This window comes from Rhinolophus ferrumequinum, chromosome 22 (genome assembly GCF_004115265.2).
Source record: "Rhinolophus ferrumequinum isolate MPI-CBG mRhiFer1 chromosome 22, mRhiFer1_v1.p, whole genome shotgun sequence".
Taxonomy (NCBI): Eukaryota; Metazoa; Chordata; class Mammalia; order Chiroptera; family Rhinolophidae; genus Rhinolophus; species Rhinolophus ferrumequinum.
In genome coordinates, this window is record NC_046305.1 from 14,816,443 (window position 1) to 14,843,580 (window position 27,138).

At 46.6% G+C, this 27,138-nt stretch overlaps 1 protein-coding gene across 1 annotated transcript in view; it reads left to right on the forward strand.

The window, feature by feature from the left end:
* LAMC2 (laminin subunit gamma 2) overlaps window positions 1–26,911 on the forward strand; it is a 52,706-nt gene extending 25,795 nt beyond the window's left edge. The window contains exons 4-23 of the mRNA XM_033091943.1: window positions 960–1,058; window positions 3,377–3,513; window positions 4,270–4,392; window positions 5,311–5,500; window positions 7,735–7,847; window positions 8,809–9,027; window positions 9,663–9,845; window positions 10,456–10,701; window positions 12,785–12,930; window positions 13,896–14,052; window positions 14,376–14,581; window positions 15,898–15,977; window positions 17,077–17,226; window positions 17,741–17,885; window positions 18,833–18,982; window positions 19,510–19,624; window positions 20,586–20,785; window positions 22,397–22,555; window positions 22,649–22,748; window positions 25,198–26,911. Of these exons, the coding sequence (XP_032947834.1) occupies window positions 960–1,058; window positions 3,377–3,513; window positions 4,270–4,392; window positions 5,311–5,500; window positions 7,735–7,847; window positions 8,809–9,027; window positions 9,663–9,845; window positions 10,456–10,701; window positions 12,785–12,930; window positions 13,896–14,052; window positions 14,376–14,581; window positions 15,898–15,977; window positions 17,077–17,226; window positions 17,741–17,885; window positions 18,833–18,982; window positions 19,510–19,624; window positions 20,586–20,785; window positions 22,397–22,555; window positions 22,649–22,748; window positions 25,198–25,451 (3,172 nt within the window). The 3' untranslated portion in view covers window positions 25,452–26,911. The remainder of the gene's footprint in view (window positions 1–959; window positions 1,059–3,376; window positions 3,514–4,269; window positions 4,393–5,310; window positions 5,501–7,734; window positions 7,848–8,808; window positions 9,028–9,662; window positions 9,846–10,455; window positions 10,702–12,784; window positions 12,931–13,895; window positions 14,053–14,375; window positions 14,582–15,897; window positions 15,978–17,076; window positions 17,227–17,740; window positions 17,886–18,832; window positions 18,983–19,509; window positions 19,625–20,585; window positions 20,786–22,396; window positions 22,556–22,648; window positions 22,749–25,197) is intronic.
* The last annotated feature ends 227 nt before the right edge of the window (window positions 26,912–27,138 follow it).

Genomic DNA, 27,138 nt, shown 5'->3' on the forward strand with positions numbered 1-27,138 from the left:
AACATATGTCTACCACAGAAACTTGTACACAAATGTTCATAGCCACATGGTTCATAACAGCTACAAAGTGGAAACAACCCAAGTGTCCATCAGCTAATGAACGAGTAAAGAAAAGGTAGTATGTCCGTATGATGGGATTTTATTTGCCATGAAAAAGAAGGAAGTAGTGACACATGGCATAACATGGAGGAGCCTTGAAAACATACTAAGTGAAAAAAGCCAAACACAAAAGGCCACATACCATATGATTCCATTTATAAGGAATTGTACAGAATAAGCAAATCTATAGAGACAAGAAGTAGCTTAGTGGTAGCCTAGAGCTCAGGGTAGGAAATGGAGGGGTGATTGCTAAAGGGCTCAGCGTTTCTTTTATGGAGTGATGAAAACGTTCTAGAATTGTGGTGATGGTTGTTCAACTCAGAATCTACGAAAAACCATTGCATTGCACACTTTAAATGGGCGAATTACATAGCAGGTGAATTATATCTCAATAAAAGTGTTACCAAAAGAAAGAACTAAATGAACTAAAATTGCAAGTAGATGGAATCAATCATGATGAAAGCAAACATCATTGAATTAAACAACAGAGAGAGAAAAATGGTTTAAAAAAAAGAAAAAAAAAGTCAACTGAACCAGTCAACCAAACTAAACAGTTCCGTGATGAATGGGGTTTACATTTTGGCACAAAACCCCTCCTCTCTTTCGGGGTAGATAGCAAACAGTTCTTGGACTGGCTGCCGCCCACAGATCACACTTGGAGTAGCACTACCATAGACAAATGAGTCCTTACAGGGTCTGAGAGAGGTTAGCGTGGGGGTAAGGAGAGCTAAGGGAGGTCTCATTGAAAATGAAAGATTTGCTCAAGTCGGTGACATTCGCTTCTGAGCACTTGATCTTTCTGTGTATGGTTGCGAACCGTGTGGAAACACATCCCTAATTTTCTTTTTCTTCTTTCCCAGAGACTCCAAGTGTGACTGTGATCCAGCTGGCATCTCGGGGCCCTGTGACACGGGCCGCTGTGTCTGCAAGCCAGCTGTCACTGGAGAGCGCTGTGATAGGTCTGTGTGAACTGCGGCCCTCCAGATATAGCAGGGAGAGCCTCTTGGCAACTAGCGTGAGAAGCCATTCTCTGAGGGCAATTACAGAAAAGGGACACTTACCAAATGTTGATGACCTCCTTCCTGCCCGCTGTCCTCAAAAACTAGGCTTGGGAACAAAATACAGCTGAGCCCCCAAATCTCACTGGATTCTGTGCTTTTGCTGTGGCCATTTCTCTGTTTCTAGTACTACGGTAAAGGCACAGGGCCCCAGGGAGTCCCTTCCCAGGTGCTGCCATACAAAGTGGTGTGCTATAATGAGGTCACATGACTCAGCTTGCTCGCAGGAAAGGCCTGACCTAATTGAACATGTTGGGAAAATTCTAGTAAGAGGGAGCCTCACAGCGTATGGCCACATTTAACCGTCACGTGCAGAAAAGGAACCGCCCAGGGATGGCACGGTGATTGCTTGCACACACACGCACAGGGGAAAGTGTAAGAGCTCTGTGGGCTCCGTGCCATGTTGGGGCAGGTGGCCCCGTGAGGAGAGATCCACCCTCAGCTGTGGCTGCAGGACATTCCTTAAGTACAAACTGCTCAGACTTAAAACTCTGCCCTCCCCTGAGATGGTTGAGAGCACAGAGCTGTGAGCTTGGCCCCAAAGGTAAAAGCTTCTTCATTTCCTTGCAAGTCAGAAAGCAGTTCTTGGGCACCCTGCCAATCGCTTCCACCTGGGCACAGGACGATCCGCACACATTCTGAGCTCCCGCTTTCAGGGGGTTCTTTGCTGCTGAGGTGGGGGTGGGGAAACATAGCTGAAGGGTTAAAAAAGGAGTCACTGTTTGAAAACATTTTCAATTTCAAAACATAAGTAGACATAGAAAGCCACATAAAACAAATGTCAGCACCACCGATTATATGAAATGAAGACCTTTGCTACAAAAGGTGCTATCCCAACACCAAGCTCCTCCCTCCTTCCTAGAAGCGACCACTCTTCTAACTTCTGTGGTAATCGCTTCCTGACTTTTCTTCCTGGTGTGTTATGCACGTGCATCCCTGGGCGCTATTCTTATAGTTTTGCCTGATTCCCTTTACTTTCTTCCCTTCCTGTGCCCTGCCCTCCTTTCCTAGGTCAGGCTCTCTCCTCCCTTTGGGGGGGGGGCCCTCCTCCCTTCTTTCCTCCCTCCCTCCCTTCATTCCTTTCTTGCCTCCTTCCTTCTTTGTTTTTTTAATCTCTTTTAATCTATAGGTTTCCTCCATCGAAACCGTAATGACTTTTTTCAACCCTTGTCCTGTACAAAATAAAGACCATGCTTATTTATGTCCAGCTGTTCGCTGAAGCATAACAGCTGATTGGTTTTGTGTGATTTTGCACATACTCCTGATACATGGGCCAGTGGGTTAGATTACATGATTTAGATGCAGATATACCCTAGTTTGAATCTTGCCTCAGCCACTTGCCAACTGAATGACCTCGAACAAGTTGCTTCACCTCTCTGGGCTTGGCCTCTTCATCTAAGAAAATTGGAAGTAACAATTCCTATCTCATAGGGTGGTAGTGAGGATTAAATGAGAGAGTACATATAGGTGCCTGGCCTATCATAAGTGCTAAATAAATGATACTTGAAACTGTCATTATTTCATGTAGAAGAACGTAGTTAACTTGAACAGAGAAAAAGCGAGTGGTCCCCAGCTTCCCCTGCCCTCTTCTCTGGGATCCCAACATCTGGGACTTGTCTGGCAGCTGTGGTCCGCAGAGAAGCCACTGGTGGGCAGGAGATGGGAGAAGAGGTGGAACGACAGCCTACACTCTGCTTTTGTAGAGAGCCTCTAGCCATCCTTTGTCATGTCCTCACCTGGCCCTGCCCCTGGGGCCGGAGCCCAGGTACAAGGGGCAGGGATGGCGGGCAGCAACGAGTGGTCTGGGGAGGGGTCATTACAGCTGAGTGCTAGGCTGGAGCATTTGTTTCCTTTCCTGGCCCCCACCTGCCACCCGTTAGCCCCCACGGAGCACTTGCTCAGGACAGGGCTAGTTCTGCATATCCCTGCCCCACCCCGCCCTGTCTTAGCCAGGTGACCTCCACTCAATCCCTTACCAAGGTTCAAACGTGATTCTGCTCTACCAGAGGGAAAGGAAGCCCACGTTCCCTTTGCTCGCTCACTGGGCAGAGGGGCTGTGATTGTCCCCCAGGTGGTCTGGGACGAGGGTGTACGTGCAACTTAGTAAACTCCGGGAATGAACAGGTCCAGGTGGGAGACAGGAGATCAGTGATCATATTCTCCATATGGAATAAGAAATAACCTATAATATTGTCCCGACTTCTGAAATGCCACTGCAGGTGTCGAGCAGGTTACTACCACCTGGATGGGGGAAACCCTGAGGGCTGTACCCAGTGTTTTTGCTACGGGCATTCAGCCAGCTGCCAGAGCTCGGGGGAATACAGTGTCCATAAAATCGCCTCTGACTTCCATCAAGGTAAAGTGTTCTGTTTTCTAGAATTTTGTTGTTGACATTGTATAGGGCTCTGCTTACAGATAACGCCCTCAGCATGTATGGGATGGGATCCGCAAGGCACCTTTAGCAATTCTCGGCTAGCTTTTAATGTACGTTGTTTTGACAGGACAATAAGGCAGACCCAGTGTCTTGAAAAAAGTGTAGCTGAACGTCTCACTCATCCCAGTGTATGAATAATTTAAAAGGATAACTAAAAAGAGACCAGGCTTTCCTCTCCCTGCATTTCCCATACTCAGCTGTTTCAAAACCACATAGAATCGCGGGTGAGGAGTTTATGAGAGTTTTCCTGGAACTCACATTCACTAATAATACTGTTCTCACGTACATTAAATGAATGAATTTCTGTGAAATGAGTTAACCAAGCTACAAAGCACCACAAAAGTATGGGAGACTGAGATGATTTCAACTCTGAGTTTCTCTTTAAACATGCTGGACCCTCTTATCTCACTACGGCCAGACCCTGTTTATATAAATAAAATAAAAAATCCAAACGACTCTTGACAAGAGTCAAAATAGCTGTGGTGTGGGCGCGGGTAGAGTTGAGAACCAAACAGAGAGAGGTGTGTGTGGAATTCGGAGGACCGTACATGAGTGTGGAAATAGGAAGAAAACCCTACTTGCTCTTCACTGCTAGGATTTTTTTGGCAAGCAAGTCTTGCCTTGTTTATCTCAGTAGATGGTTTATCTGAATGCAGAGTGGTTTCATTTGTGTTCCAGATGTTGATGGCTGGAAGGCTGTCCAAAGAAATGGGTCTCCTGCAAAGCTCCATTGGTCACAGCGCCATCGGGATGTGTTTAGCTCAGCACGACAATCAGACCCTGTCTATTTTGTAGCCCCTGGTACGTATGTGTGGTATTCGTCCTAGAGACGCTAACTTATGAGACCAGGACGTCAGGATAGAAAAATGGACTTTGCGAATACGGAAACTGTATCACTTAGTGTTCATGGCAGCAGGGTCTCCAGAGGACAGTTGGGGCGTCAGCCCCATTTGACAAAGTTGTGGCCCAATGGAGCAGAATTGGGTGTCCAGGTGGTCAGACCTGGGGTGAGGTTCCTACTTTAATCCAATGGGGAGTTTCTAAATTTCCACCAAGACAAGATAGAAGGAACGGTGGTTAAATCTGTGGGTCTATTAAGAAGATGAAAAAGCAAAACCGAGGCATTTCTCAAAGCTTTAACCACTGGTAAATTTTTAAAAATATGCGTTAGTGAGTGATATAGAAAACCTGGATGGGAAGCTCTGGCTAGAATTCTAATCCTACTTCATGTCCTTAGCTGACATGGGATTCCTGGGTGAGATGCCCTCTTAACCTTTCCAAACTTCAGTTCTCTGAGCTGTGCAATGGGAATAACAACACCTACCTCCAAGATCATTGCCATCAAATGTGATGATGCTTGTTGAAATCCTCCTGTAAGCTCTAAAGCTTTCTGTAACAAATGGCACTATTGCTGATACGCCTGGGATCTTTATATATTGGTCTGTCATAGAGCCATACTATGAATCCTCTAATAGATGGAGTTGTCTCATAACAAGCCCCTTTTAACATTTCAGTAACTAACTGTCCTTTGTAGCCAATAGCATTATGGTCATATCCAGTGCCACCAACTGGCTCTTCGAGAACAGGGCTTTGGGGCAGCAGGGGGTGGGCAATCCAGGACTCCTGGACAGAAATCGCCAGCATCAGTGCAAACTCGCTCATTTGTTTGCTTTTCCAGTTTCACAATGGCTCTTCATCTTTTCAAATTTTATTTCACAGCCAAATTTCTTGGGAATCAACAGGTGAGCTATGGGCAAAGCCTATCTTTTGAGTACCGTGTGGACAGGGGAGGCAGACACCCATCTACCCACGACGTGATCCTGGAAGGTGCTGGTCTACGGATCACAGCTCCCTTGATCCCACTTGGCAAGACACTGCCTTGTGGGCTCACCAAGACTTACACATTCAGGTAAAAAGAGAGACTATACTGTACTTGAAGTCTGGTTCCCTTGTTCACTCATCCAACCGTCATTTATGATGTCTACGTGCTGTTCTGAGCACCTTTTACGGAACAGTCATGGTGTTATGTACTGGACAGGGCATGATTCCTGCCCTCAAGCCCCGGACAGGCTAGCAGGAGAGAAAAATAAGAGACGAGGACCATGTAGCTTATAAGGGACGAGAGAGACTAGGTGGACACTGGTATTTGGAACACACGTAGGCACCACTCACCCACGTTGGTGTGATCGTGGAAAACTTGCCAAGAAGAGGTGATGAGTGAAGAGAAGCAGCTCTCTGAAGAAAGAAAAGGGGGAAAGGTTAACAAGGCGGAGGAAATATCCTGCTTGAGGAAGTTCTGTGATGGAGGACGTTTCCTGGTAGTTGAGCATGAGAGAAGCATGGAGTGGGGAAGAGGAATACAGCAAGAAGTGAGGTCAGAGACAGAGGTGGGGGGAGGTCGTGGACGGCCCCGTGTGTGTCTAAGGAGGTTGCACCTTTTTCTGTCGAAAGGGAGTTTTGAATAGTGGGTGCAGGGAGGTCTGGGACAGGGGCTGTGCCTTCTAAGTGCTCAGTCCTAATGAGCAGCTTGGAGATCAAGATGAAGAAAACACGGTCTTTGTCCTCCAAGAGCTCTTGGTCTAGTAGAATCTATAACATGTCAAAAAGCAAACCTAACACAGTACCATAACTGCTTTGGTGGTGTGTATGTTCGTGGAGACTTGGGAGGAGAGGAAAGAGTGCCAACTTCTGCCTGGAGAGCTCAGGGAAAGCCTCAGAGAGGAGGCAGCTTGCGGGCTGAGAACAGAAAGAAGCACCGGGCTTTCCTAGGGACAAAATCAGGACAATCTGTACATGGAAATATATGTGGGGATGTGGAAAGGCGTAATGCAGGGGGAACTGGCAAGCGATATGTAGGCTACTACACGGCACGTATAGGGGAGACGGACAGATTAGGTTAAAAAGCCTGGAAAGGGGCCGCCACGGTGGGCCTTGTATGTCATATCAAGATGCTGAGATCTTGTCCATGCTGCGAGATGACGGAAAGCTATTGAGAAATTGGAGGTGGAGAAGCAGCATGATCGGGCATGGAGGCGGGGGGAAAAGGGCACATGCCGTGTGGAGGATAGTTTGGGTAGGGACCTTAACTGGACCATCAGAACACATTCACCGTGCTTCAAGCGAGGCTTGTTGGAGGCTCACCCAGGGGAGGCTTGTTGGAGGCTCACCCAGGGGAGGCTTGTTGGAGGATCACCCAGGGGAGGTCAGGGGAGTAGACTCAGAAGGCCCACAGCACATATACCGTGTGTACTTGAATAACCCAGTACAACTTATCCCGGTGATACACACACCTGCAATACCTGTTTCCACTTTCTCAGCTTGGCGCACTTACTCTTTGAGATTCAGCTTATGGGTTCTTTCTTTGTGGTAGCTTTCTCAGAGTCCCAGGTGGAATTACAGTCACCTTGTGAGCTCCTATGGCGGCACCCTGTGCATACGTACCACAACTCACTGAGTTGTATCATCTTTATTTGTTTACCGACTCCCCTCCACGGACGCTGGTTGCTTCACCTAAGTTGTCTTTGTATCTTTCATCCTAATACAGCTTCTGGCCCAAACCAAATACACGGTACACTGTTATTTAATGAATCAGTGAATGAAACAAAAGGGTTAGGGCTGTTCCTGGAAGAGGTATTCCAGGAAAAAAACAAAACCACATACAAAACAATAGTGCAGGGGCTGGTGGCGGAACGCAGTGAGGTACAGTGATACCAAATGAAGGCAGATTAGACGTGAACAATGTAGAAGGTGGAAACTGACTTTTGAAAAGGGTAAGTGAAATGGGCTCAGAGAACAAATCATGTAAACAGCAAAACCACAAATGAATGGTGACTCTGGAGGACGAGAGCTTCCTGAACTCAGAGAGGTTTCTAATATTAGGTTTTGCATGACCAAGAATAGAAAGTGGTCTCCGAGGACTTGGAGCAGCGCTGGATGCCACAACCCCTGGAGCTCGGGCTCCCACACTGGGATGTCCTGCGGGGCTTGTGCTCCCCCGGGAGTGAGAAAGCTCCACATTCATGGCTGCTGGTCCTTCATTCCCCTCTGAGCAGGACTGCAAAGGGGCATGATCGGTATCGAGGTACACAAATGGTAAGATTTTCAAAGAGCTCATTTTTCAGCGTTTGCTTTATAATCATGCAGATTAAATGAACATCCAAGCAGTCATTGGAGCCCCCAGTTGAGTTACTTTGAGTACCGAAGGTTACTGAGGAACCTGACAGCTCTGCGGATCCGCGCTACCTATGGAGAATACAGTAAGTGACCAGGAGAAATGAATTTCTCTCTTCTCAGGTTTTGGTTCAATTTGCTGCAGCTTTCTAAGGTGCAGCTATCCCAACAAGTAGATAAACTACTGATGACTTGGATGTAGAGTCTCTGATCGGGTCTAAACTTTTACATTCTAGAAGAAGTTATTAAAAAGGAATGTTTCTCTACAAAGAGGTCAGCACCCATGAGGAATGAATGATGCTACCTTGCTAAAATACTCTCCGGATTTAGATAAAAGCTGATTATTTGAAAAAGATAACCTATCTGCAACCAGTGGGCACTTTCCCTTAGCTGGAAAATGGGGTTGCCGACACAGCCCTCTTTATTCCTTTATTCCTTCTTTATTCCTTGGGGATTATGCTCCATGCTACCATGTTTGGATCTTAGCCTGTATTCTGTTGACTCCTTTTGTTGAACTTCACAGGCTGGGTCCTCCTAATCCCGTGTGAAATGGTTTAAATGAGAATTCGTTCAGCTTTTTGCAGCCATATAAAAAGAAAGCATGGCCGGCACGCACCGTTTCCATGTCACCAATGCAGTGAATCAAGGGGGAAGTAGAAAAGGTGTTTCCTCACAACTTGCGGAATCTTTACTTTGTGACAGGCACATTATAACGTAGGCATTGTGTCATTTAATGTTCACAACCAGCCTGGGAGGTAGACCCCAGTGTTACTGCTCTTCTGCCGTTGAGGAAACACCACTGTGCAGAGGTTATGTGACTTGCGCAATTCACACAGGTAGTGAGGATGGAGCCAGAATTTAAACTGATTTTGGTGACATCAAAGCCTGTGCATTCCGTCACAATGGACGCCTGTACCTCTACGCATGGCTTTGTGAGGGAACACCACCTGTCTTTGATAGTTAAGAAAAATAAAATCCAAAGAGAGGCCTGATTTAGACCTTTCGACCTCGCCCCTTGCTCCTTCGAACCTGTTCCCTCTATTGCAGGCACTGGGTACCTTGACAACGTGACCCTGATTTCAGCCCGCCCCATCTCTGGAGCCCCAGCGCCCTGGGTCGAACAATGTGTGTGTCCTGCTGGGTACAAGGGGCAGTTCTGCCAGGATTGTGCTTCTGGCTACAAAAGAGATTCAGCCCGACTGGGGCCTTTTGGCACCTGTGTTCCATGTAACTGCCAAGGGGGAAGCACCTGCGATCCAGATACGGGTAAGTGACATGACACCTGGACCAGGTGGCTGGGGGTGCAGCCAGGTGACGGGGGTCTCCCGTGGAAGAGACAGAGCTGTAGAAGAAAGACTGTGCCTGCGCTCATTTCAGAGATGGGAAAGGATTAAGGCAAAGAGGGCTGGAGTCGGGGAAGACGGGCACGGTGCTACATTACACTCAAGCCTTTTCATGATGGAGATGCCGCAAGGTTGTGGGAAAGGTGCTGGGTTACAGGAAATGGCTGTCATGGTTCAGTGCTGGGTGGGGAGGCTGGTGTCCAGTTGCAAGAATTATATGGGAGATCAAAGGCAGTGTCAGGGCCTGGATGAATGTGCTGACAAATGGTGTCAGGCCGTGGGGGCAGGGGACCCAGTGTTAAGCTATGGGTAGTAAAGGAAGTGTATGTCTACTTAGCATGGGAGAGTGAGGGTGCGCGTCACGTTCGTGGCCATGTTTAGAGTCGGTACGAGGGCAAAGGTGAATGCCAGTGCTCACACACTTTGAAGAAAGCTTCAGAAAGGAAGGCTCTGGGTTCCCAAGCTCTGACCCCCACACGTCATCCAGTTTATAGGAAGTGGAGAGTTTTACTCTGCTCATTTCTCTGTCCCTCCCTCCATTCTTCCTCTGCCTCCCAGGAGACTGTTACTCAGGGGATGAAAACCCTGACATCGAGTGTGCCGACTGCCCCATTGGTTTCTACAATGATCCGCGCGACCCCCGCAGCTGCAAGCAATGCCCCTGTCGCAATGGGTTCAGCTGCTCTGTGATGCCCGAGACAGAGGACGTGGTGTGCAATAACTGCCCCCTCGGGATCACTGGTGAGGCCAGCGCCTGCGTCAGTCACCCTGTCCTCATGCCCTGAATCTGAGTACCTAGCTTCTGTTCCAGGGAATTTTCCAGGGAGTTATAAGTACTTGGGGGTTAATCTAAGTGGGCTCATTCTAAAGCTAAGGCTATTCTGGTGCCCGAGGGGTGAAGTGGATCGAGGAAGGGCGGAGAGCACGGGGAGGAAACATCTGAAGCTGTTTTAGGAGGCTTGGGATTAGGAGATGAAGTGTTCGGACAAAATACATGGTTTAACGCAGGTTTTAAAAATGAACCAAGGTAAAGAAGGAAACCTTAGTGACTTTTTACACGTCCCACGTCTCTGCTCGTCAGTCTGAAAGAAGGTTCATTTTTCAGCAGCAGCCTTGGGCATTTGCCAAGGCTGACTTTTTCCCAACCATCTCATTGAGCGGCAGGAAGCCTCCGCATGGTGCTGCTGTGACCCCGTGGGGACAAAAGCCACCCACCCCCTTGCCCTGGGTGCCTGCTCCTGAGGCTATTGTTCTGGGGTCCTGGTGGGAAACCCTTCTAGGCGGCCACTTCTAGGCGGTCTGGGCTTGTTGCCCATAGGTGACCACAGGGCTCGTTCATTTGTTCCTCCAGGTGCCCGCTGCGAGCTCTGTGCCGATGGCTACTTTGGGGACCCCTTTGGGGAGTGGGGCCCAGTGAGGCCTTGTCAGCCCTGTCAGTGCAACAACAATGTGGACCCCAGAGCCCCTGGGAACTGTGACCACCTGACGGGCAGATGTCTCAAGTGCATCCACAACACAGCCGGGGTTCACTGTGACCAGTGCAAAGTGGGCTACTTTGGGGACCCCTTGGCTCCCAATCCAGTGGACAAGTGTCGAGGTAGGACTGTGTGCCAGACAGGTTGGTCAGGGGGTGTGTGTGTGTGTGTGTGTGTGTGTGTGTGTGCACGTAAACTTGAAGGTGTGTCCATGTGTAAGAACGTACAACAGCAGTTAATATCCTAATGCTACTTTGGTTTCTCTCACCAGCTGGCCCATGAACAGCCCAGACCTTTCACGTGTCAAAAGCCCTAAGACCAGTTTCCTCGGTAGCAGGGCTGGAAGGCAGAGCTGGAGGACGTAGAATGGGTTAAAGCTGGGTGGGAGAAGTGAAAAAGGTCAGGTTTACCTTCTTAAGTGGAAGAGGAGATAAAATGCAGCCACAACCTCTGCCCAGTCCCAAGGCTGGTTGGCAAGGAAGTGGCGCCACACCTGTTACAGGAGAGTAATAAATGACTCGAAACTAAGCCTGAACAAACTGAGGTGGGAGGGGAGTGGGCTGTAAAGTAGTTTAAGAGACCCTCTCAGGAAGTCAGTGTAATTGATGTATGGAAAGCTAACAGAAAGTCTCTTAAAGAGACTCGGCTTCAAAGCGGCGGCTATCGTGGTACATTCCTGGGGCTGCGTCCGATCAAAGCATGAATGTGCAGAGAGGTCCTCTTGCTCAGCCTTTCTTTCAAACCTCTGCACAGGTTACATTCAAGAGGCAAGTTTATTTCCAGGGAGCTCACCTGCCCCACAGACGTACCCCTTATTCACAAAGGTCCCCAACCAGCCTGCTGCCCAGAACTCAGCTTGTTTATTTTAAGGTCCAGAGTGGCTCTAGGGACCCAGATTGGAGGACCCCTGGCTCCCTAGGAGGTCTGCGCAGGGAGCCCAGAGCTTTGTACGCACAGCAGAGTCGCCACCCCGGGAAATGCCTAAGGACAGCTACACAACCTGGGGCATCTGCCCAGGGGCATGAATCTCCCCTGCCCTGACCCCAACCTGTGGGGTTGCTGTGATGTGCTTTGAAAGTACCCGACATAGGAAGAGCCCACACAACACTGGTAGTGCTGAGTTCAAGTCCAGTTTTGTAACATACCTATTGTGCTGTGCTGAGGTACCAATGCATCTCTCTGAGCTTCAGTGTCCTCATTGGATGAATAATATTTAACTCAAAGGGGCTGCAAAGATAAAACAGCATGTGAGAAAGTATACTGTAAACTATGAATTCCAGCTATCGGATACTGTTAATAGAGATTTCACTGGCTGGTATAGACCACACATTTATTTCTTCACTCGAGTGTCAGTATCACACAGGTAGTACCCGTGTGAAGCTCGATACTAAGGTTATAATGATGAATACGTCAGCCCCAGCTCCCAAAGAGCTCGCATGCTCATAAGGAAGACACACAAATGTGTGAGCAAATGACGACAGCACACTTACAAATGTGATCACATTACTGTGTTGAACGTTTTGTGAGCCCCAAAGATAGAGCAACCCAGAGGATTCCTGAAACTCCGTTCCAGCAATGTCTCACCCACTGTTGTATCCTCAGCTCCTAGAACATAATGTGGCACATAGTAGGTGCTCAACCAATTTGACTGAATGAATGCAGGCATTGCTTTCGCAATGTATTTCCTACCTCAAAGGCAGCAGGGCAGAAGGAGAAGAGCATTGGCTCTTTCCAAGTTCTCATTCCCGCTGGCCGTTTACTTGCTCTGTGACCTCGGACAAGTTACTTAACCTCTCTGAGCTCATCTTCCTCGTCTGCAAAACAGAGGGAGAGGTCCACATCTCCCTCTAGAAGAAATGTTATTCACCTTGTGAGCAAAGCCAGAGCGCCTGCTGACTAGCTGACAGGCTTCCAATTTAACAGGAGGGTAAAAATAAGTGCCACCCAGAAGGATGGAAGGTTGTAATATTTCTTTATCCACACACACCCACTCACACGCCAAACAAGCCTGTCAGATGAATCCTAAAACCAATATGTATTAAGAATGTGCTTGGAGACCTAGGCAAGAGATGAATCTAACACAGTATGAGTCAATGACACAATATGAATGCTGCCTTGAGCTTCTTCCTTTTATTTTGCTACCCCTCCAGTTCCTGGAATTAGCTTGACGGGAATGTTTCCTATTTGTCTGTCTTTTGTCTCTAGCTTGCAACTGTAACCCAGTGGGCTCCGAGCCTGTGGAGTGTCGAAGTGATGGCAGCTGCATTTGCAAGCCAGGATTTGGTGGCCTCAACTGTGAGCATGCGGCATTAACCAGCTGTCCCGCTTGCTATGATCAAGTGAAGATTCAGGTGCGTGCTAACCCACCGTCACCCCCACGAGTGAAATATTTAAGTATCTACTCGGTGGTTCTGTCAGATCTAGGACCCTCCTAGTCTCCTGGGGATGGAGGACTATTTTTTTCTTTAAAAATTGCTCTCTTTAAACAATTCTGTATCACAGTAATAAAACTTCAGATTTATGTTCTTATATATACAATTTTCAAAACCCCCTTTGCAGAAATTGTCTCCTTTGGTACTCATGATAACTTCATCAAGTTGGGGAGGAAAAAAGCATTCTGACCTCAGTTTTCGCTGAGCAAACAAAGTCTCAAAAGATTTGCAATGTTTAAAGTCACATGGCCAGGTGGTACCGAGACTCTCCGCCATGTCCCCTGACGCTGAGTTCAGTGCTCTTTCCACTATAATATGTCACTTTCTAGGATGTTTTTCCAAGCGATGTTATTGTGCAACGAATGAAAAAATCATAAACATACAAAAGATGGGAGGAGTCCAGCAGGTGTCAAGGCTAGTGAAACAGGAATGACCTCTGGAAATTTCTCATTCAGATTCCAGAGAAGAATGAAATTGATGTTAATTATTCAATATTACTTTGCTGGGGTGAGGTGTGAGGGGAAGAAAGGACCCAGACAGAACCCCAAATGTAGGACAAACGCAACCTATTTTTAAAATGTATCTATTTAACCAGCCCTCTGTGGCACTTCCTTTGTTTGAAGCACTGTTCTAAGCACTATACAAACATTAACTCACTTAGTCCAAGTCATAGCTCCTGAGATATTATCATTATCCCCAGCTTACGGATTTGAAAAATGTCATGCCCAAGGTCACACAGTTAGTCGCGCTGGGATTCAAACTCAGAGAGGCTAGACTCTGGCGTCGGAACTCTGACTACCATGACACGCCAAGCATGTCTGGGCTTTTAGCCGTTATCCCCAGGAACCTGGTATTCAGCCATCACCTGTTCTGTGTGGTTTCAGATGGGCCCGTTTGTGCAGCAGCTCCGGAGCCTGGAGGACTTGATTTCGAAGGCTCAGGATGGTGGTGCAGGAGCACCGAACACAGAGCTGGAAGGCAGGATGCAGCGGGCCGAGCAGGCTCTACAGGACATTCTGAGAGAAGCCCAGATCTCAGAAGGTGATGAAGGCCAATCTCCCTTCAGACGGAAGACAATTCATAGTCCTAGAAAGCACTGCCATACTAGGTCATAGACTCTCCCGTGGGTGTCGGTTCAGCAGGTGTCTCTGCCCAGCCCTTGCAGAAGGGGAAGGATTCTCTGTGACTTTCTCCTGGAACCTGGATGGTGGCGATAAAAAAGCAGTGGCATGCATTCACTTATTGGGTTTCCACCGTTTTGACATAAGCCAGTCAAAGTCACTTTTTCAGCCCTCTATGATGTTTGAGTCACTCTATACTGACTTCGAAAGATCTTACCTTCCCTTTTTCTTGTTGGTGTTCAGGGGCTATGAGATTACTCAATCTCCAGTTGGCCAAGGCAAGGAACCAAGAGAATAGCTACCGGAACCGCCTGGATGACCTCAAGATGACGGTGGAGAGAATTCAGGCCCTGGGTGGTCAGTATCAGAACCGAGTTCAGGACACTCGCAGGCTGATCACTCAGATGCGCCTGAACCTGGAGGAAAGCCAGTCTTCCCTACGCAACACGGTAGGTGGGGCTGGGTTAGGGTCTGAGACTTACAGCTGTATTGGGAGATCCACCTGTAGACATCACTGGCTGTTTCTCAGGTTTTCTGCTTCACCTGGCAGGTCGACTTTTCTCCCTTGACACAGCCAGGACTCATTTTTTGTTCTTTAGTTTCCTGCAGTTTACCACTTGACTGCTTTATGTTCTTCTCCCTAATTCATTTCTTGCTCACCATATCCTCATCTTGACCCTGTCTCTTCCCCCTGTTTCTGCATATCTTCAAGCTTGTTAGCTCCCGGAGGGCAGAATTTAATTCTGTTCATATTTACACTCTCAGCCCGTAGCACAGTGTATGGCTGTGATAAATGTTTGCTGTGTGAATGAATGAATAAACGAACAAATGAAAAGGAAAAAAGGAAGGGAGGAAGGAAGGAAGGAGGGAAAAAAGGAAGGAAGAAAGGAAGGGAGGAAGGAAGGGAGGAAGGAAGACATCGTTCTGAAAATGGGGGAAAAAATTGTTGCCAGTATGATTTTCTTAATGATGTAGTTTGTAGTGTGGTAAGAGGGAGAAATTTGAATGAGCATTCTTCTGTTTTGGAATAAAGAAGGCAAAGGTAACAATAGTGTAAATGGGGAGGCGGGAGATGAATAAAGGGAATTAGAAGATAATCAGATATTATGCTGAGGAAATGACTTAAAAAATAATATGCTTTGATTTTGTTCTTATGTTTATTGTAGAAAATTTAGAAAATAAATAAAAAATCCCCTATAATCCCATTACTAAGAAATAATCACCATTGAAAGTTGGTTTATATTCTACTGGACTTTCAGTACATACCGTGTTTCCCCGAAAATAAGACCTCGCCGGACCATCAATCCTAATGCGTCTTTTGGAGCAAAACTTAATATAAGACCCGGTATTATATTATATTATATTATATTATATTATATTATATTATATTACATAAGACCCGGTCTTATTTTACTATAAGACCTTTATAGGCTTATTATACTATATTAATGTTTGCTCCAAAAGATGCATTAGCGTTTATGGTCTGGCTAGGTCTTATTTTTGGGGAAACACAGTATGAAAATATAAACACGTATGTATTTTTAATGCATCTGTGTCTATAGACAGACTTTTTTGAATATGGATCTCTACTTCATTCTTGTCTATACTTCTGTTTATTGTAACCGTCCTGGTGACTCCGGACTCGATGTGTCAGCGTGTAGAATGCTGTGTGGCTAATGACAAGCGGCTCTGACAGGACAGATACAGAGCCTGCTGAGGCTCCATGGACAAATGCAAAGCCTTAATCCATTTTCCTTTTTCACAGAACATCCCTCCCTCTGATCACTACGTGGGGCCAAATGGCTTTAAAAGTCTGGCTCAGGAGGCCATGCGATTGGCAGACAGGTGAGCACGACTGGAGGGCCCTCCGACTTCACATCACTTCTGCAAGGCCAGACTTGAATAGCACTGCAGGGGTTCAGGCGCTCAGCTGCATATTCATCCGCTCCAGGCTCCTCTGCAGCCATCCCTCTCTCCAAGCCATTTCTTAACCACTTGGCTTTAGCGTATGTAGGTGGCCGCTGGGCATGGTCATTTGGCAGGAGCTGGGGGGCCAGGGTGTTGCTTCCCCAGATTTCTTTATGACTCATAGTATGGCTCTGGTGTATGTCAGATGTAATTCCTTGGGCCTCATGAAATGAATCAGCCCTTGCAAAAGAACACTCTGCAGCTTTGAGGGACTCCCAGGTCCCACGCCGAGCCTGAGAACAAGTAGCAACGAGTCTTTGGTAGCCTATGGAGCCAAGTCTGCACAGGGGGACTTCCTCCTGAAAACTGGCTCTGCGAGGCCTGATCACAGGTAACTCCTTAGTCCTTGCCTGACTGTAAATCGTACTACGTTGAAAAATTTGCTTGGAGCCCAGGACTCAGCAGGTTAGCAGGCTCTGTTAATCCCAGATGGAATTCAGTCAGCCAAAGGGGACTGGCTTGTGTTTTTGTAGCATGGACTGGCTCCTGAGCTTGTTTTTATCATTTTCTAGAACCAGGACAAAAGCATGTGGGGGACTTTTATAGACAGGCTCTGTCGCCCCCCCCCCCCCCCCCCCCCCGCCCCCAGGGGTAGGCCCAGTTTAGAGTTGCAGCAAAAGTGAGTAGGGGGCTGGATCCTGGATGAAATAAGACGTAGGTTTTTGTTTTCCTGAAGAAAACAACTTCTAAACGCAGTATTTCATCCTTCTGATACTGCTCCCACCCCTCTCCACTCCCCACCCCAGGCTTCTGATTCCGCCATAAATGGAATGATCGCCAAAACTTCTATGACATGAGGCCACTTCTGAACACTTTCTGCTTCTTCCTAGTTCCTTTAATGCCGCCTAATTGGGTCAATTCTGTTTGGCGCTTCCAGCCAAACCAGTTCCCTCACTCTGCTCCCTTCATTTAAAGAAAAGGCCTAAGGGAAGCTCTTGCTATGCAAATTCAAATGCTTTATTTTTAATTCTTTCAGCCATGTTGAGTCAGCCAGCAACATGGAGCAACTAGCAAGGGAAACCGAAGATTATTCCAAAGAAGCTCTATCGTTGGCTCACAGGGCTCTGCAGGAAGGAGGCGGAAGCGGCAGCCTGGCCGGCTCCATGGTGCAAGGGCTTATGGGAAAGTATGTTTCAACAGGTCCTCAGGCGACCCGTGTAATCTGCGTTCTCCCAGGGCATAATGCAAACCAAGCTCGAGGGGCGCCACGTTTCTTTAAAAATATATTAACAATACGAGAATGCGAGTGTTACTTTGGGGGAAAGCAGATGCTTTTAAGGCTGGAAGAAGAATAAGTGGACTCATCTAAGTAAAGTTTGTGTTTTGATTGAGAGATTGCATGCTTGGAGATGTAGTCACCCTCTGTCGTGTTTAAAGGATGTGAGTAAACCCATCTGGTGGCATGGAGGATGTGAAAATAATATATTTATGTTATCAAGAATTGGGAAAGTTGAACTGAATTTTCCTAACCCAACCGCTATCCACTTATGTTTAGATCATGGAGAAGGACACGTATCTGACACATACCCTCATTTGGTTCTTCTGATAATTCCAACCGCATACTTTTAAAACAACAGGATGGGTTTTTGCTTTTAATAAAAAGAATGTACTCTTAAAGTCCTCCCTTCACCCCCCGGCAGATTGGAGAAAACCAAGTCTCTGGCCCAGCAGTTGTCCAGGGAGACCACTCAAACTGACATTGAAGCGGACAGGTCTTACCAGGACAGTCTGCGCCTTCTCAATTCGGTGTCTCAGCTTCAGGGAGTGAAGGATCAGTCCTTGCAGGTAAGGGCATCTCACCTGTGCGTTAATGTGCAGAACCAGGGCCACAATGCTTTCTTCTTTGGGAGTTCTGTGACATCATTTAACCATCCAGTTTTGTGTCCATGTTGACCTTTCCTGCTTAGATTGGGAAGAGCATTTATCCATCTCATTATGTATTTCCTTGTTCTCTAAACCCAGTCTTGGTCTCTGAAAAGGCTTTGGCTCACATCCTGAACCTACTATTAGTGGATAAACATTTTATATCTCTCCCCTAGTTTTGGGTACTGCTGGAAATTATTATAGATAAAATTTGGTATTTACATTTGAGTCCAGTCTAGAGTATGTCTCTATGTTCAGCCACTCAGAAGACTTGTGTTTTTCTCACATGTTTTGCACTGTTGCTGTCTTCAGTCCCAGACTTATTAAATTAAGAAGATTCAGCTTTCTACCGACAGCAAAAATCACAATGATTCCCACAAAAATGTTCCCATGTATATATTAACTAACACATAAAATAATAATAATAAAAAAACAGACAGAAAACCTGTTTGAGGGTGGTGGGATGTCTAGAAAGGGAAGTAAGAAGCACAGGCTTCTAGTTATAAAATAAGTCACAAGGATGTATGTACAGCATAGGGAATAGAGTCAATAATATCATTCTAGCGATGTACGGTGACAGCTAATTACTAGGTAATCACTTCGTAAGCTATATAAATGTTGACTCATATGATATACACTGGAAACTAATATAATATTGTGTGTCAACTATAATTTAAAATAAATTTGAAGAAAAAAACAAAAAACACCCATTTGCTCCCTGGGGGACCTGCTGCCTGACTCTCCTAAGGCACAAGGCCTCATTTCTGTTAGACTTTGGGCCTGGATTGTTGTTTTCAAACAGTGTCAGGCCCTAGGAAGGCTGGTGTGGTAACTGGTGAGCAAAACGTCCCCTTTCTTTGGGCTCACAGGGAGAAGCAAAGAGGATCAAACAAAAAGCTGATTCTCTCTCAAGCCTGGTGACCAAACATATGGATGAGTTCAAGCGTGTGCAAAGCAACCTGGGAAACTGGGAAGAAGAAACCCGGCAGCTCTTACAGAATGGAAAGATTGAGATACAGGTATCCTTTTGTTAATTGATTTACTCAGCAAACACATATGGAATGCCTACCATGTGAATAAATATAGCAAGAGGAACCACTGAACACTCTCTAAAGGTCACGGGACTGCTGCTTATAGAGGAAGTAACTGAGCTGCAGAGATCCTGATGTCATTTCCTCAGCTCCACCCAGTGAGTCAGTCCTCAAATCTCAGACTAGGACTCAGACCTCCTGGGTCCAGTTTTGGCCCAGCTCTATCTGCTAGCTTGGCTTCAGGAAGTATCTAGAGTTTGAAATTATGATTTGCCAAACTATTCTTGTCCCTGATAGTAGACTAGAGTTTGAAACTGTTCTCTATATGGGATCCTTTGGGTCACCGTGTTATCAAGTTTGCTCTCCCCCAGGTTTGCTATAGAACCCATAGACTCTTGGGTGAATCACAGCACTCTGTGGTCACGAAGAGAAATACATCAGAGTGATTGTGCTGGCAGGAATGCACTTCCCCCGTGGATGTTAAATTTAATCTTGTTCTGTCTGCCTATTTACAGAAATCAGGTCAATTGCTTTCCCGTGCCAACCTGGCTAAGAGCAGAGCCCAAGAAGCACTAAGTATGGGCAATGCCACTTTTTATGAAGTTGAGAACATCTTAAAGAACCTCAGAGGTGAGTGTTTCATGGTTCGGGTCACTTGAGTATTTTAAAGGTATAAGCACGACTGGTTTATTTTGATTCTTCATATATCTAAGTGATAGGTACATTGGGGTATTAATAGAGACTTAAAAAATAACTCTCGAAAGAAAAATTGCATTAATATTTGATGTAATGGATAGAACTGAACTAGATGGCAGAAGGCTTGAGTTCTGATCTCTGCTGGGTCATGTGACCAGGCTGACCTGGCCATGTGACCATAGGCAAGTCACATAGCCTCTCCAGACCCCAATTTTCTCCTCTTTAAAGGGAGAAGGTTGAACTAAGTGATCTTTTAGGTCCCTCGCAGATGCAGTATCCCACTACCATAGATTATTGGTCCTTTTTTTGGTACTGTAGTTGGTTCCTATATAGAACCAATGAAGTTGCTTTGCGCCGATGATGGAGCAAGCTTGATCACAGCATCCAGAACCCAGGAAATTTTGATTTGCGCCTTGTATAGATTTGGCTAAAGTTTCAGGCTTCTTCACTAAAGAACAAAAAGAAACATTCCTAAAATCGTGGGATTTTCTTCACAGAAAGTACCTCTCTGCGCATTCCATCCACCCATGAACTACTGTCATTGGCAGTTTAGTGTGAAAGGTTCTGGCTTGAAACTTTGGGCTTCAAAGATTTCACCTGCTTCTGATTATGTTGTGGGTATTAGGACTGTAGCAGTGGTGGGGACCCAGGGCAGACTGATTGTCAGTTCTCCTAAGCAAAGGACTAATTATGGCTCTTTCAAAGCCTCCTTTACGATGCTTTCTCCTGGATAAGAAAGAGTAATAGCCACAACTTCCCACACTCTCATTCCCAGGCTGTAAGAACACTCTGGAATTTTTCTTCTAAACTTCAGCCGCTTTTAGTCATTCTTTGCAAGTTAGCTATGTAAGTTAGTTTTCGTCTTCACAGCAACGTTCTCTTATCTTCATTTCAGAGTTTGACCTGCAGGTTGAAGACAGAAAAGCAGAAGCTGAAGAGGCCATGAAGAGACTCTCCTACATCACCCAGAAGGTTGCAGATGCCAGCAACAAGACCAGGCATGCGGAAGAGGCCCTGGGCGGTGCTTCTGCTGATGCCCAGGGGGCAAAGAGCGCAGCCAGGGACGCCCTGGAGATCACCGGCAAGATAGAACAGGTAAAGGGACATCGAGCTGCAGGTTGGCACAAGCAGCTCCAAACACAAGGGTAGCATGGAAGGAGAGAGCACTGGAGTCATTTTGACCCACAGGGCTGTTGTGGTCCATGGTGGCCCCAGATCCACTTGGGCACCCCTTTTATTGATCAATTCCCAGAGCCAGCATTGACTGAGTGCTAGAACGTCCTATTTTCAGCTCCCTTTTTGGACAACTCCATAACTAGAACCATCCAAGACTGGTTTTTTTACACAGACTGTCACATTCTAGAGCTGCTATAACAAAGTACCGCCAACTAGATGGCCTGAAACAACAGAAATTTATTCTCCCGCCGTTTGGAGGCTGGAAGTCTAAATGTCAGCCGAGACTCTGGGTAGAAACATTCCTAAGCTCTGGTGGTAGCTGTCAATCCTTAGCATTCCTGGCTTTGCAGCAGCATCAGGCCACCTCTGCCTGTCATCACATGGGGTTCTTCTCCCTGGTGTCTCCAGCTCTTCTTATAAGGACACCAGTCACATTGGATCAGGGGCCCACCCTACTGCAGTATCACCTTACTTTAACTAATTACATCTGCAACAACCTTCTATCCAAATAAGGTCACCATGTGAGGTTCTGGGGGTAGGAATTGGGGTGGGGGGGGCACAACTCAGCTCGTAACAACAATCATCAATGTTTTGATTGAAGATTATGAAATCATGGCATTCTAGATCCCTTGTCCCTGTGTGCTATGGCTAAGCTCCACTTACTCATTTTTCCCTTCCCTTCCGCCGTGGGCCAGCACTGTGCTTGGTGCTGAGGATATGGAGATGAGAAATGCCCTTCCAGGAGCATTCGGTGTAATGAGGAGAGGCAGACTATTTACATGTACAGCCCCTGTGTAAAACGCTCCAGTAGAAGGAATGCTTCTCAGATGGAAGAGAGCTTCGTAGTCCTTACTTAACCATGACTTCTGGAAAGCTTATGCAACTCTGGAAAACCCAGAGGAAACTGGGTGTGACATCTGGACTATGTGGCATCCCTCTTGGACCACTTGGTAACTTGCCAAAATCATTGCTAATTTTAGGTCCCTTGAGGAGAGAGTCCAGTTTCATGTGCTTCCCTTCAGATGGTTTCTGGCGCGGAGACATCTGCAATTGGGTGCTTAACAATAACTATTGATAAAGATAGTGATAAGATTTGTTCTAACGAAAACAAAAGTCAAAGCTGTAGCCCATTCATTCTCTGCATCCCGGACTCAACTGTCTCAGGAAATAAAGTCATTCAAAAAAGACTGTGGCAGCAAAGAAACAGGACAGAGAATGAGATGAGCCTCTCACCCTCTGGTTTTTCTCAACCGGTTTGTACTGTGTTCACCACTTGGTGAGCATTGACCTGAGAGGGAAGCAGTGTCTCACTGCTGACCCTCCTCGCCTCCAGAGACATACCCCTGAACTAACTTGTTGGAGGCAGAGCGTGGGGAAGGGTGTGTCCCCAAATCTGACTCTCCCCTTGTTCGTCTAACTTACTCCACCAGGGCCCGGCTGCAGCTGTATTTTTTCTGCAGTTGTCTTTGGAATGTTTTTTGTGCCTCACCCCCTCTCTCCTTCCGTCCCTGGCTTCTTTTCTTCTCCCAGGAGATAGGAAATCTGAACTTGGAAGCCAATGTGACAGCAGATGGAGCCTTGGCCATGGAGAAGGGACTGGCCAGTCTGAAGAGTGAAATGAGGGAAGTGGAAGGAGAACTGGCAAGGAAGGAGCAGGAGTTTGACACAGATAAGGACGCGGTGCAGATGGTGAGTTCCTGTTGCTTTCCGTGGGAGACGCCTTGAAACTTGCCACTGTGGGAAACGCTCTTTCAAGATGAGTTTGGATTTCTTTTTCCTCAGGTAATTACAGAAGCCCAAAGAGTTGATAGCAGAGCCAGAAATGCTGGAGTTACGATCCAAGACACACTCAACGCACTGGACAGCATCCTGCACCTAATAGGTACATGGAGCACCCACCACCATCCAACCCATGCTCCGGGGCTTCTCTCAAAACACTAACCAGACCTAACCCCGGTGAATGGGGGTCTTCACTTTTTTTTAAGGGTATCAGGAAGTCTGCTTTGTTTCCAGGCCCAGACACTTCAGGCAGGTTACTTTACATATTCTGGACTCTGTTTTATCATCTCGAAGATGGGTCCCTGAACACCTGTTGCCCTTGGAAGTGAAAGTCTGTAGGTCAAAGAGCTGCGTGTATTTAGGGAAGTGTATTGAGGCTCCGAGAGGTTAATAATGTCCCACAGATGACAAAGTAAGTTGCGAATTTGAACTTCACAGCTAAAGAGAACCCTGGACAGCTTGACAGTCCTGCTAAGGATTCTAGCCTTGATTCTGAGGAGCTAGTAGGCAGCTTTAAGCAGAGGACAAACATCATCACCGTCTATTTCAGAAAGATCACGGGACGGCTGTGTAGAGGAGAGCTTGAAGGTGGGCTAGGTGAAAGGCCGGGTGAGACCGCTTAGGAGACTGTTGAAGTAATTGAGGCGAGAGATGAGGGAGCCTGCTCGGAGGTCGTAGAAGTGGTGAGGGGGAAGAAAGACTCTCCCAGTCTGGGAAGTCAAGGTCACTTGTTGATTCTGCTTAGCCCCTCCCCCAACCACAGTTGTATTTTGACGTAACCAGTTGTGGAAACTTGAGCCACCTGGCAGATTACCCAGAAGAAACGGGAAGGTGGTAGGTCCATGAGATACTACAACATTTTAGGATAAAATAGATTTGATGGTCCAGTGTGGCAGCAGCTCAGGTTTTCCCACAGAATTCATCCCAAAAAGAAAACTGATTTGAATTATAGTTCTGGATTGAGGTAGAACTGATGTCAGAGCCTTATGTGGCCTGTTTGATTGGGCTTGGACTGCAGCAAACAGTGGATTATGGATTTGGTCAAAGACTCCAGCAGTGTTCAGGAAACGGCTTGGTTCTGCTTTCTCAGTTCAGTAGAGCGACAGTAAAACCTGATTTTTCTGTGGGGTAGTATCGTCATCCTGAGAGACCAATGTTGTCTGTGTTGTTATACTAATGGGTCTGCTTTGGGAGCCAATGAGCCCCAAAGAATAAAATACCCTCCAAGGAGAACAAAAAATACCCCCCAGTTGAGATTTTAACAGCTTTGTTTAGTGTTTTGGAAAAGATAATGACACCAATAAGGCGTTTAAAGACAAAATGAAAGAAACATTTACTATGTGCCAGGCAGGATGCCAGGTGTGTCCGTGGTGTAATACCATCTAAGTATTTCTAAAGTCCGATGAGGTGGGTTTTATTATTATTTTATTTCACAGAGGAATAAACTGAGGCTCAGGGAGGTTAATCATAGCCCGCAGGTCACACAGTAAATTGTGGAGGCAGGACTCAGGTTGAGGTCTCCCTGTCTCCAGGGTTCCTGCTCTTTTGGAATACCTCATGTTGCCTCCCCACAAATGTGGCTATTTTGTCCCCAAGTTTACTTAACCTTCTCCGCATGCCATAGGCCCCTCAATTCTTGAATTCTGCCCTGCCCCTCCCCCCCCAGGGACAGACTGAGCCATTGGATCAACATGTTTGTGATGGTGCTGTTTCTATTCTATTTGCTCTCTTCCGTCCTGGAACAATGACAGTTTGATCACTCTAGGTACAATAAACCCACGCAGTCAAATACTACGGCTCAGCTTAGATATGTATGCGAGACAACCTGCCCTTGAGTTTGAATTGACCAAGGACCACTCACACCTGTACAAACTACATGAATCTGGCCAGGTGCCCTTTATCCTGACATTAGTTTTAGGTCATTTATGGGGAAAGCACACCGGAACAAATGTGACTACATTTCGTCTCGGAAATAAACTAATAGCTAGCTAGGTTCCCACTGTTACCAGCCACAATGAAATCTTGCATCATTTCCTAACAGCTGGAATCCATTTGCCAAATGGCACAGCATACCTTGGCCTCGAGAAAGCCTGCGGGCCAGCCAGTTTCTAAAGGTCTTCCAAAGGCCAACAGCAAGATATTGCCTAAGGGTGGCTCAGAAAGGATCATTTGGGATGGATTTTGATCCCAGGGAGCTGTGTTGAGCAGACACCTCGGACAATACTCAATCCCCTACGACCTCCAGCCTGTATCTTTTCAGAGCATAGATGTTGACCTTACATGAGAGGAGAAATCCCAGCTTTGTGTCGCTTCGTTGTGCTCAGAGGCTTGAACGGGGCTGTTCACCACACAGTAACTAGGCCAGTGCGCTCAGAATTTTTTTCTTGCTTACTTCTCATTTAAAATAAGCCTTTAAAAACGCGGCGGCATGCCCTTTGCTCTGGGCAGATGGAAACAGGAATTAGTTAAGGGTCCAGAAGGGCCCACGGAGGATGAAGGAGATCTAACCACACACCCATCTCTGTTAACGCCTTTCTCATCCTCTAAACTAGGCCAACCTGGCAGTGTGGATGAAGACGGGCTCATCTTATTGGAGCAGAAGCTTTTCCGAGCCAAGACCCAGATCAACAGCCAGCTGCGGCCCTTGATGTCAGAGCTAGAAGAGAGGGCACGTCAGCAGAAGGGCCACCTCCATATGCTGGAGACGAGCATAGATGGGATTCTGGCTGACGTGAAGAACTTGGAGAACATCAGGGACAACCTGCCCCCCGGCTGCTACAACACTCAGGCCCTCGAGCAACAGTGAAGCTGCCGTAGAGATTTCTCAATGGAGGTTCTTAGGATACCGGCCTCGGGGCTCAGGAGCCATCTCATGTGGGGGGGGGACGGGGACATTAGAACACGTTGACTAGGCATGCTCGGGTCAGCTGAACCTGATCCCATCCCTGAGACCTTGGCCAGATAAACGTCTTCACGCACCAATGTGATACCATTTGCTTCCTGACGCTGGGCAATGAGGTAAATAGCATTGAGTATGAGACAGATCAAAGGACTGGACCCCAAAGGGTAGACTGGATGGAAGGACAAACTGTACAGGCAGACGTTTGCCTCAGAATAGTCGTAAATTGAGTCCTGGAGTATGGACAAAGGCTGCTGCGTTATATTCAGCTCATTCTTTGCATAATGTGACCAAAGGAAAAATTCTTTTGACTGTACTCACGCATAAAATCCTTCCTAATGTCAGAACAGAAAGTGAAGTCCTGTCATTACTGTGGCCAGTGACATACCATTGCCTCATAGTATCCAATGTCTTGGTGATCAGAGTTCCTTCCTCTTACCATCTGGTACATAAACACCTACTCCACTTTCAAGCTGGAAGAAGTGAACAGTGATGGAGTAAGGGGCGTAAAGCTGGCCCATTTGGAGCAATGGTGCCTGCTGGGGCCCTGCTACCTTCAAGTTCTTCTGGGCCTGGGAATTCCATCCTTTCTCCTGATGGTGCCATGGCATCATCCTGTCAGCATCTCCTACCAGCAAAGCAAACACTGGGAAGGTATTTACTTTTGGGTTTCAAAGTGATAGAAAAATGTAGTTCGGACCTTGAAAGAAGTACATAATTATCTAGCAGATTTCTGAGTCCGAATTCAATCCCACTTTCAAACATTAAAAATTACATCACCTATGTGTTTTATCTCATTCTCTCCCTATAGCAGACAATGTTCCTACTCACACTTGAGCTGGGTAGAATCCATCCTTCCATTCATCCATCCTTTCATCCATCCATCCTTCCATCCATCCATCCATCCATTTATCCATCCTTTCGTCACATATTTATTGAGTACCTACTGTGTGCCAGGGGCTGGGGCACAGTGGTGACATAGTCTCTGCCCTCATGGAGTTGATCGTCTAGTGAGGAAGACAAACATTATAAAAATAAATTTAAACTTACGAATCTTATTTCTCACAAGTGGTGTTTATTGCAATAAACCCTGGGTTTGCAACCTCTTTTCTCAACAGAAAATGTTGCAAGAAGCTCCCATGGGGGTACTTGGATTTTGGCAAAGCTGAGATGGCTTTGGGTTGTGCACATGTCCTTGCGTTCCAGCTGTCACTCGGCTCCGTTCCACGACTAATTGCAACAGACTTGAGTCATGATAACACCAGTGGGAATTGCTGAAAAAAACAGAGGTACTTCCACCTCAGCTAGGAAGACATATGTGCTGCCTCACCTCTGTATTTACTTGGCTTTTCATGGACGTATTTTAAATAAAGAACAATTCTTAGATGCCTATGGTCAGTTTCTAATTTATTAAACTGTAAGCCTAAAGTGGAGGTACCAAAGCAATGGAAACTAAAATGCCACAGAAAGAGCAGTGAGTCCTAGAGCTCACATCCTTCGTTCCTTTTTCTGAGCGTCTTGTTTGGCTCTTTCCAACCATGAGGGTACTTTATGGGATTTAACTGGGGCCGTATCCTAAGCATGAAGCAGGATT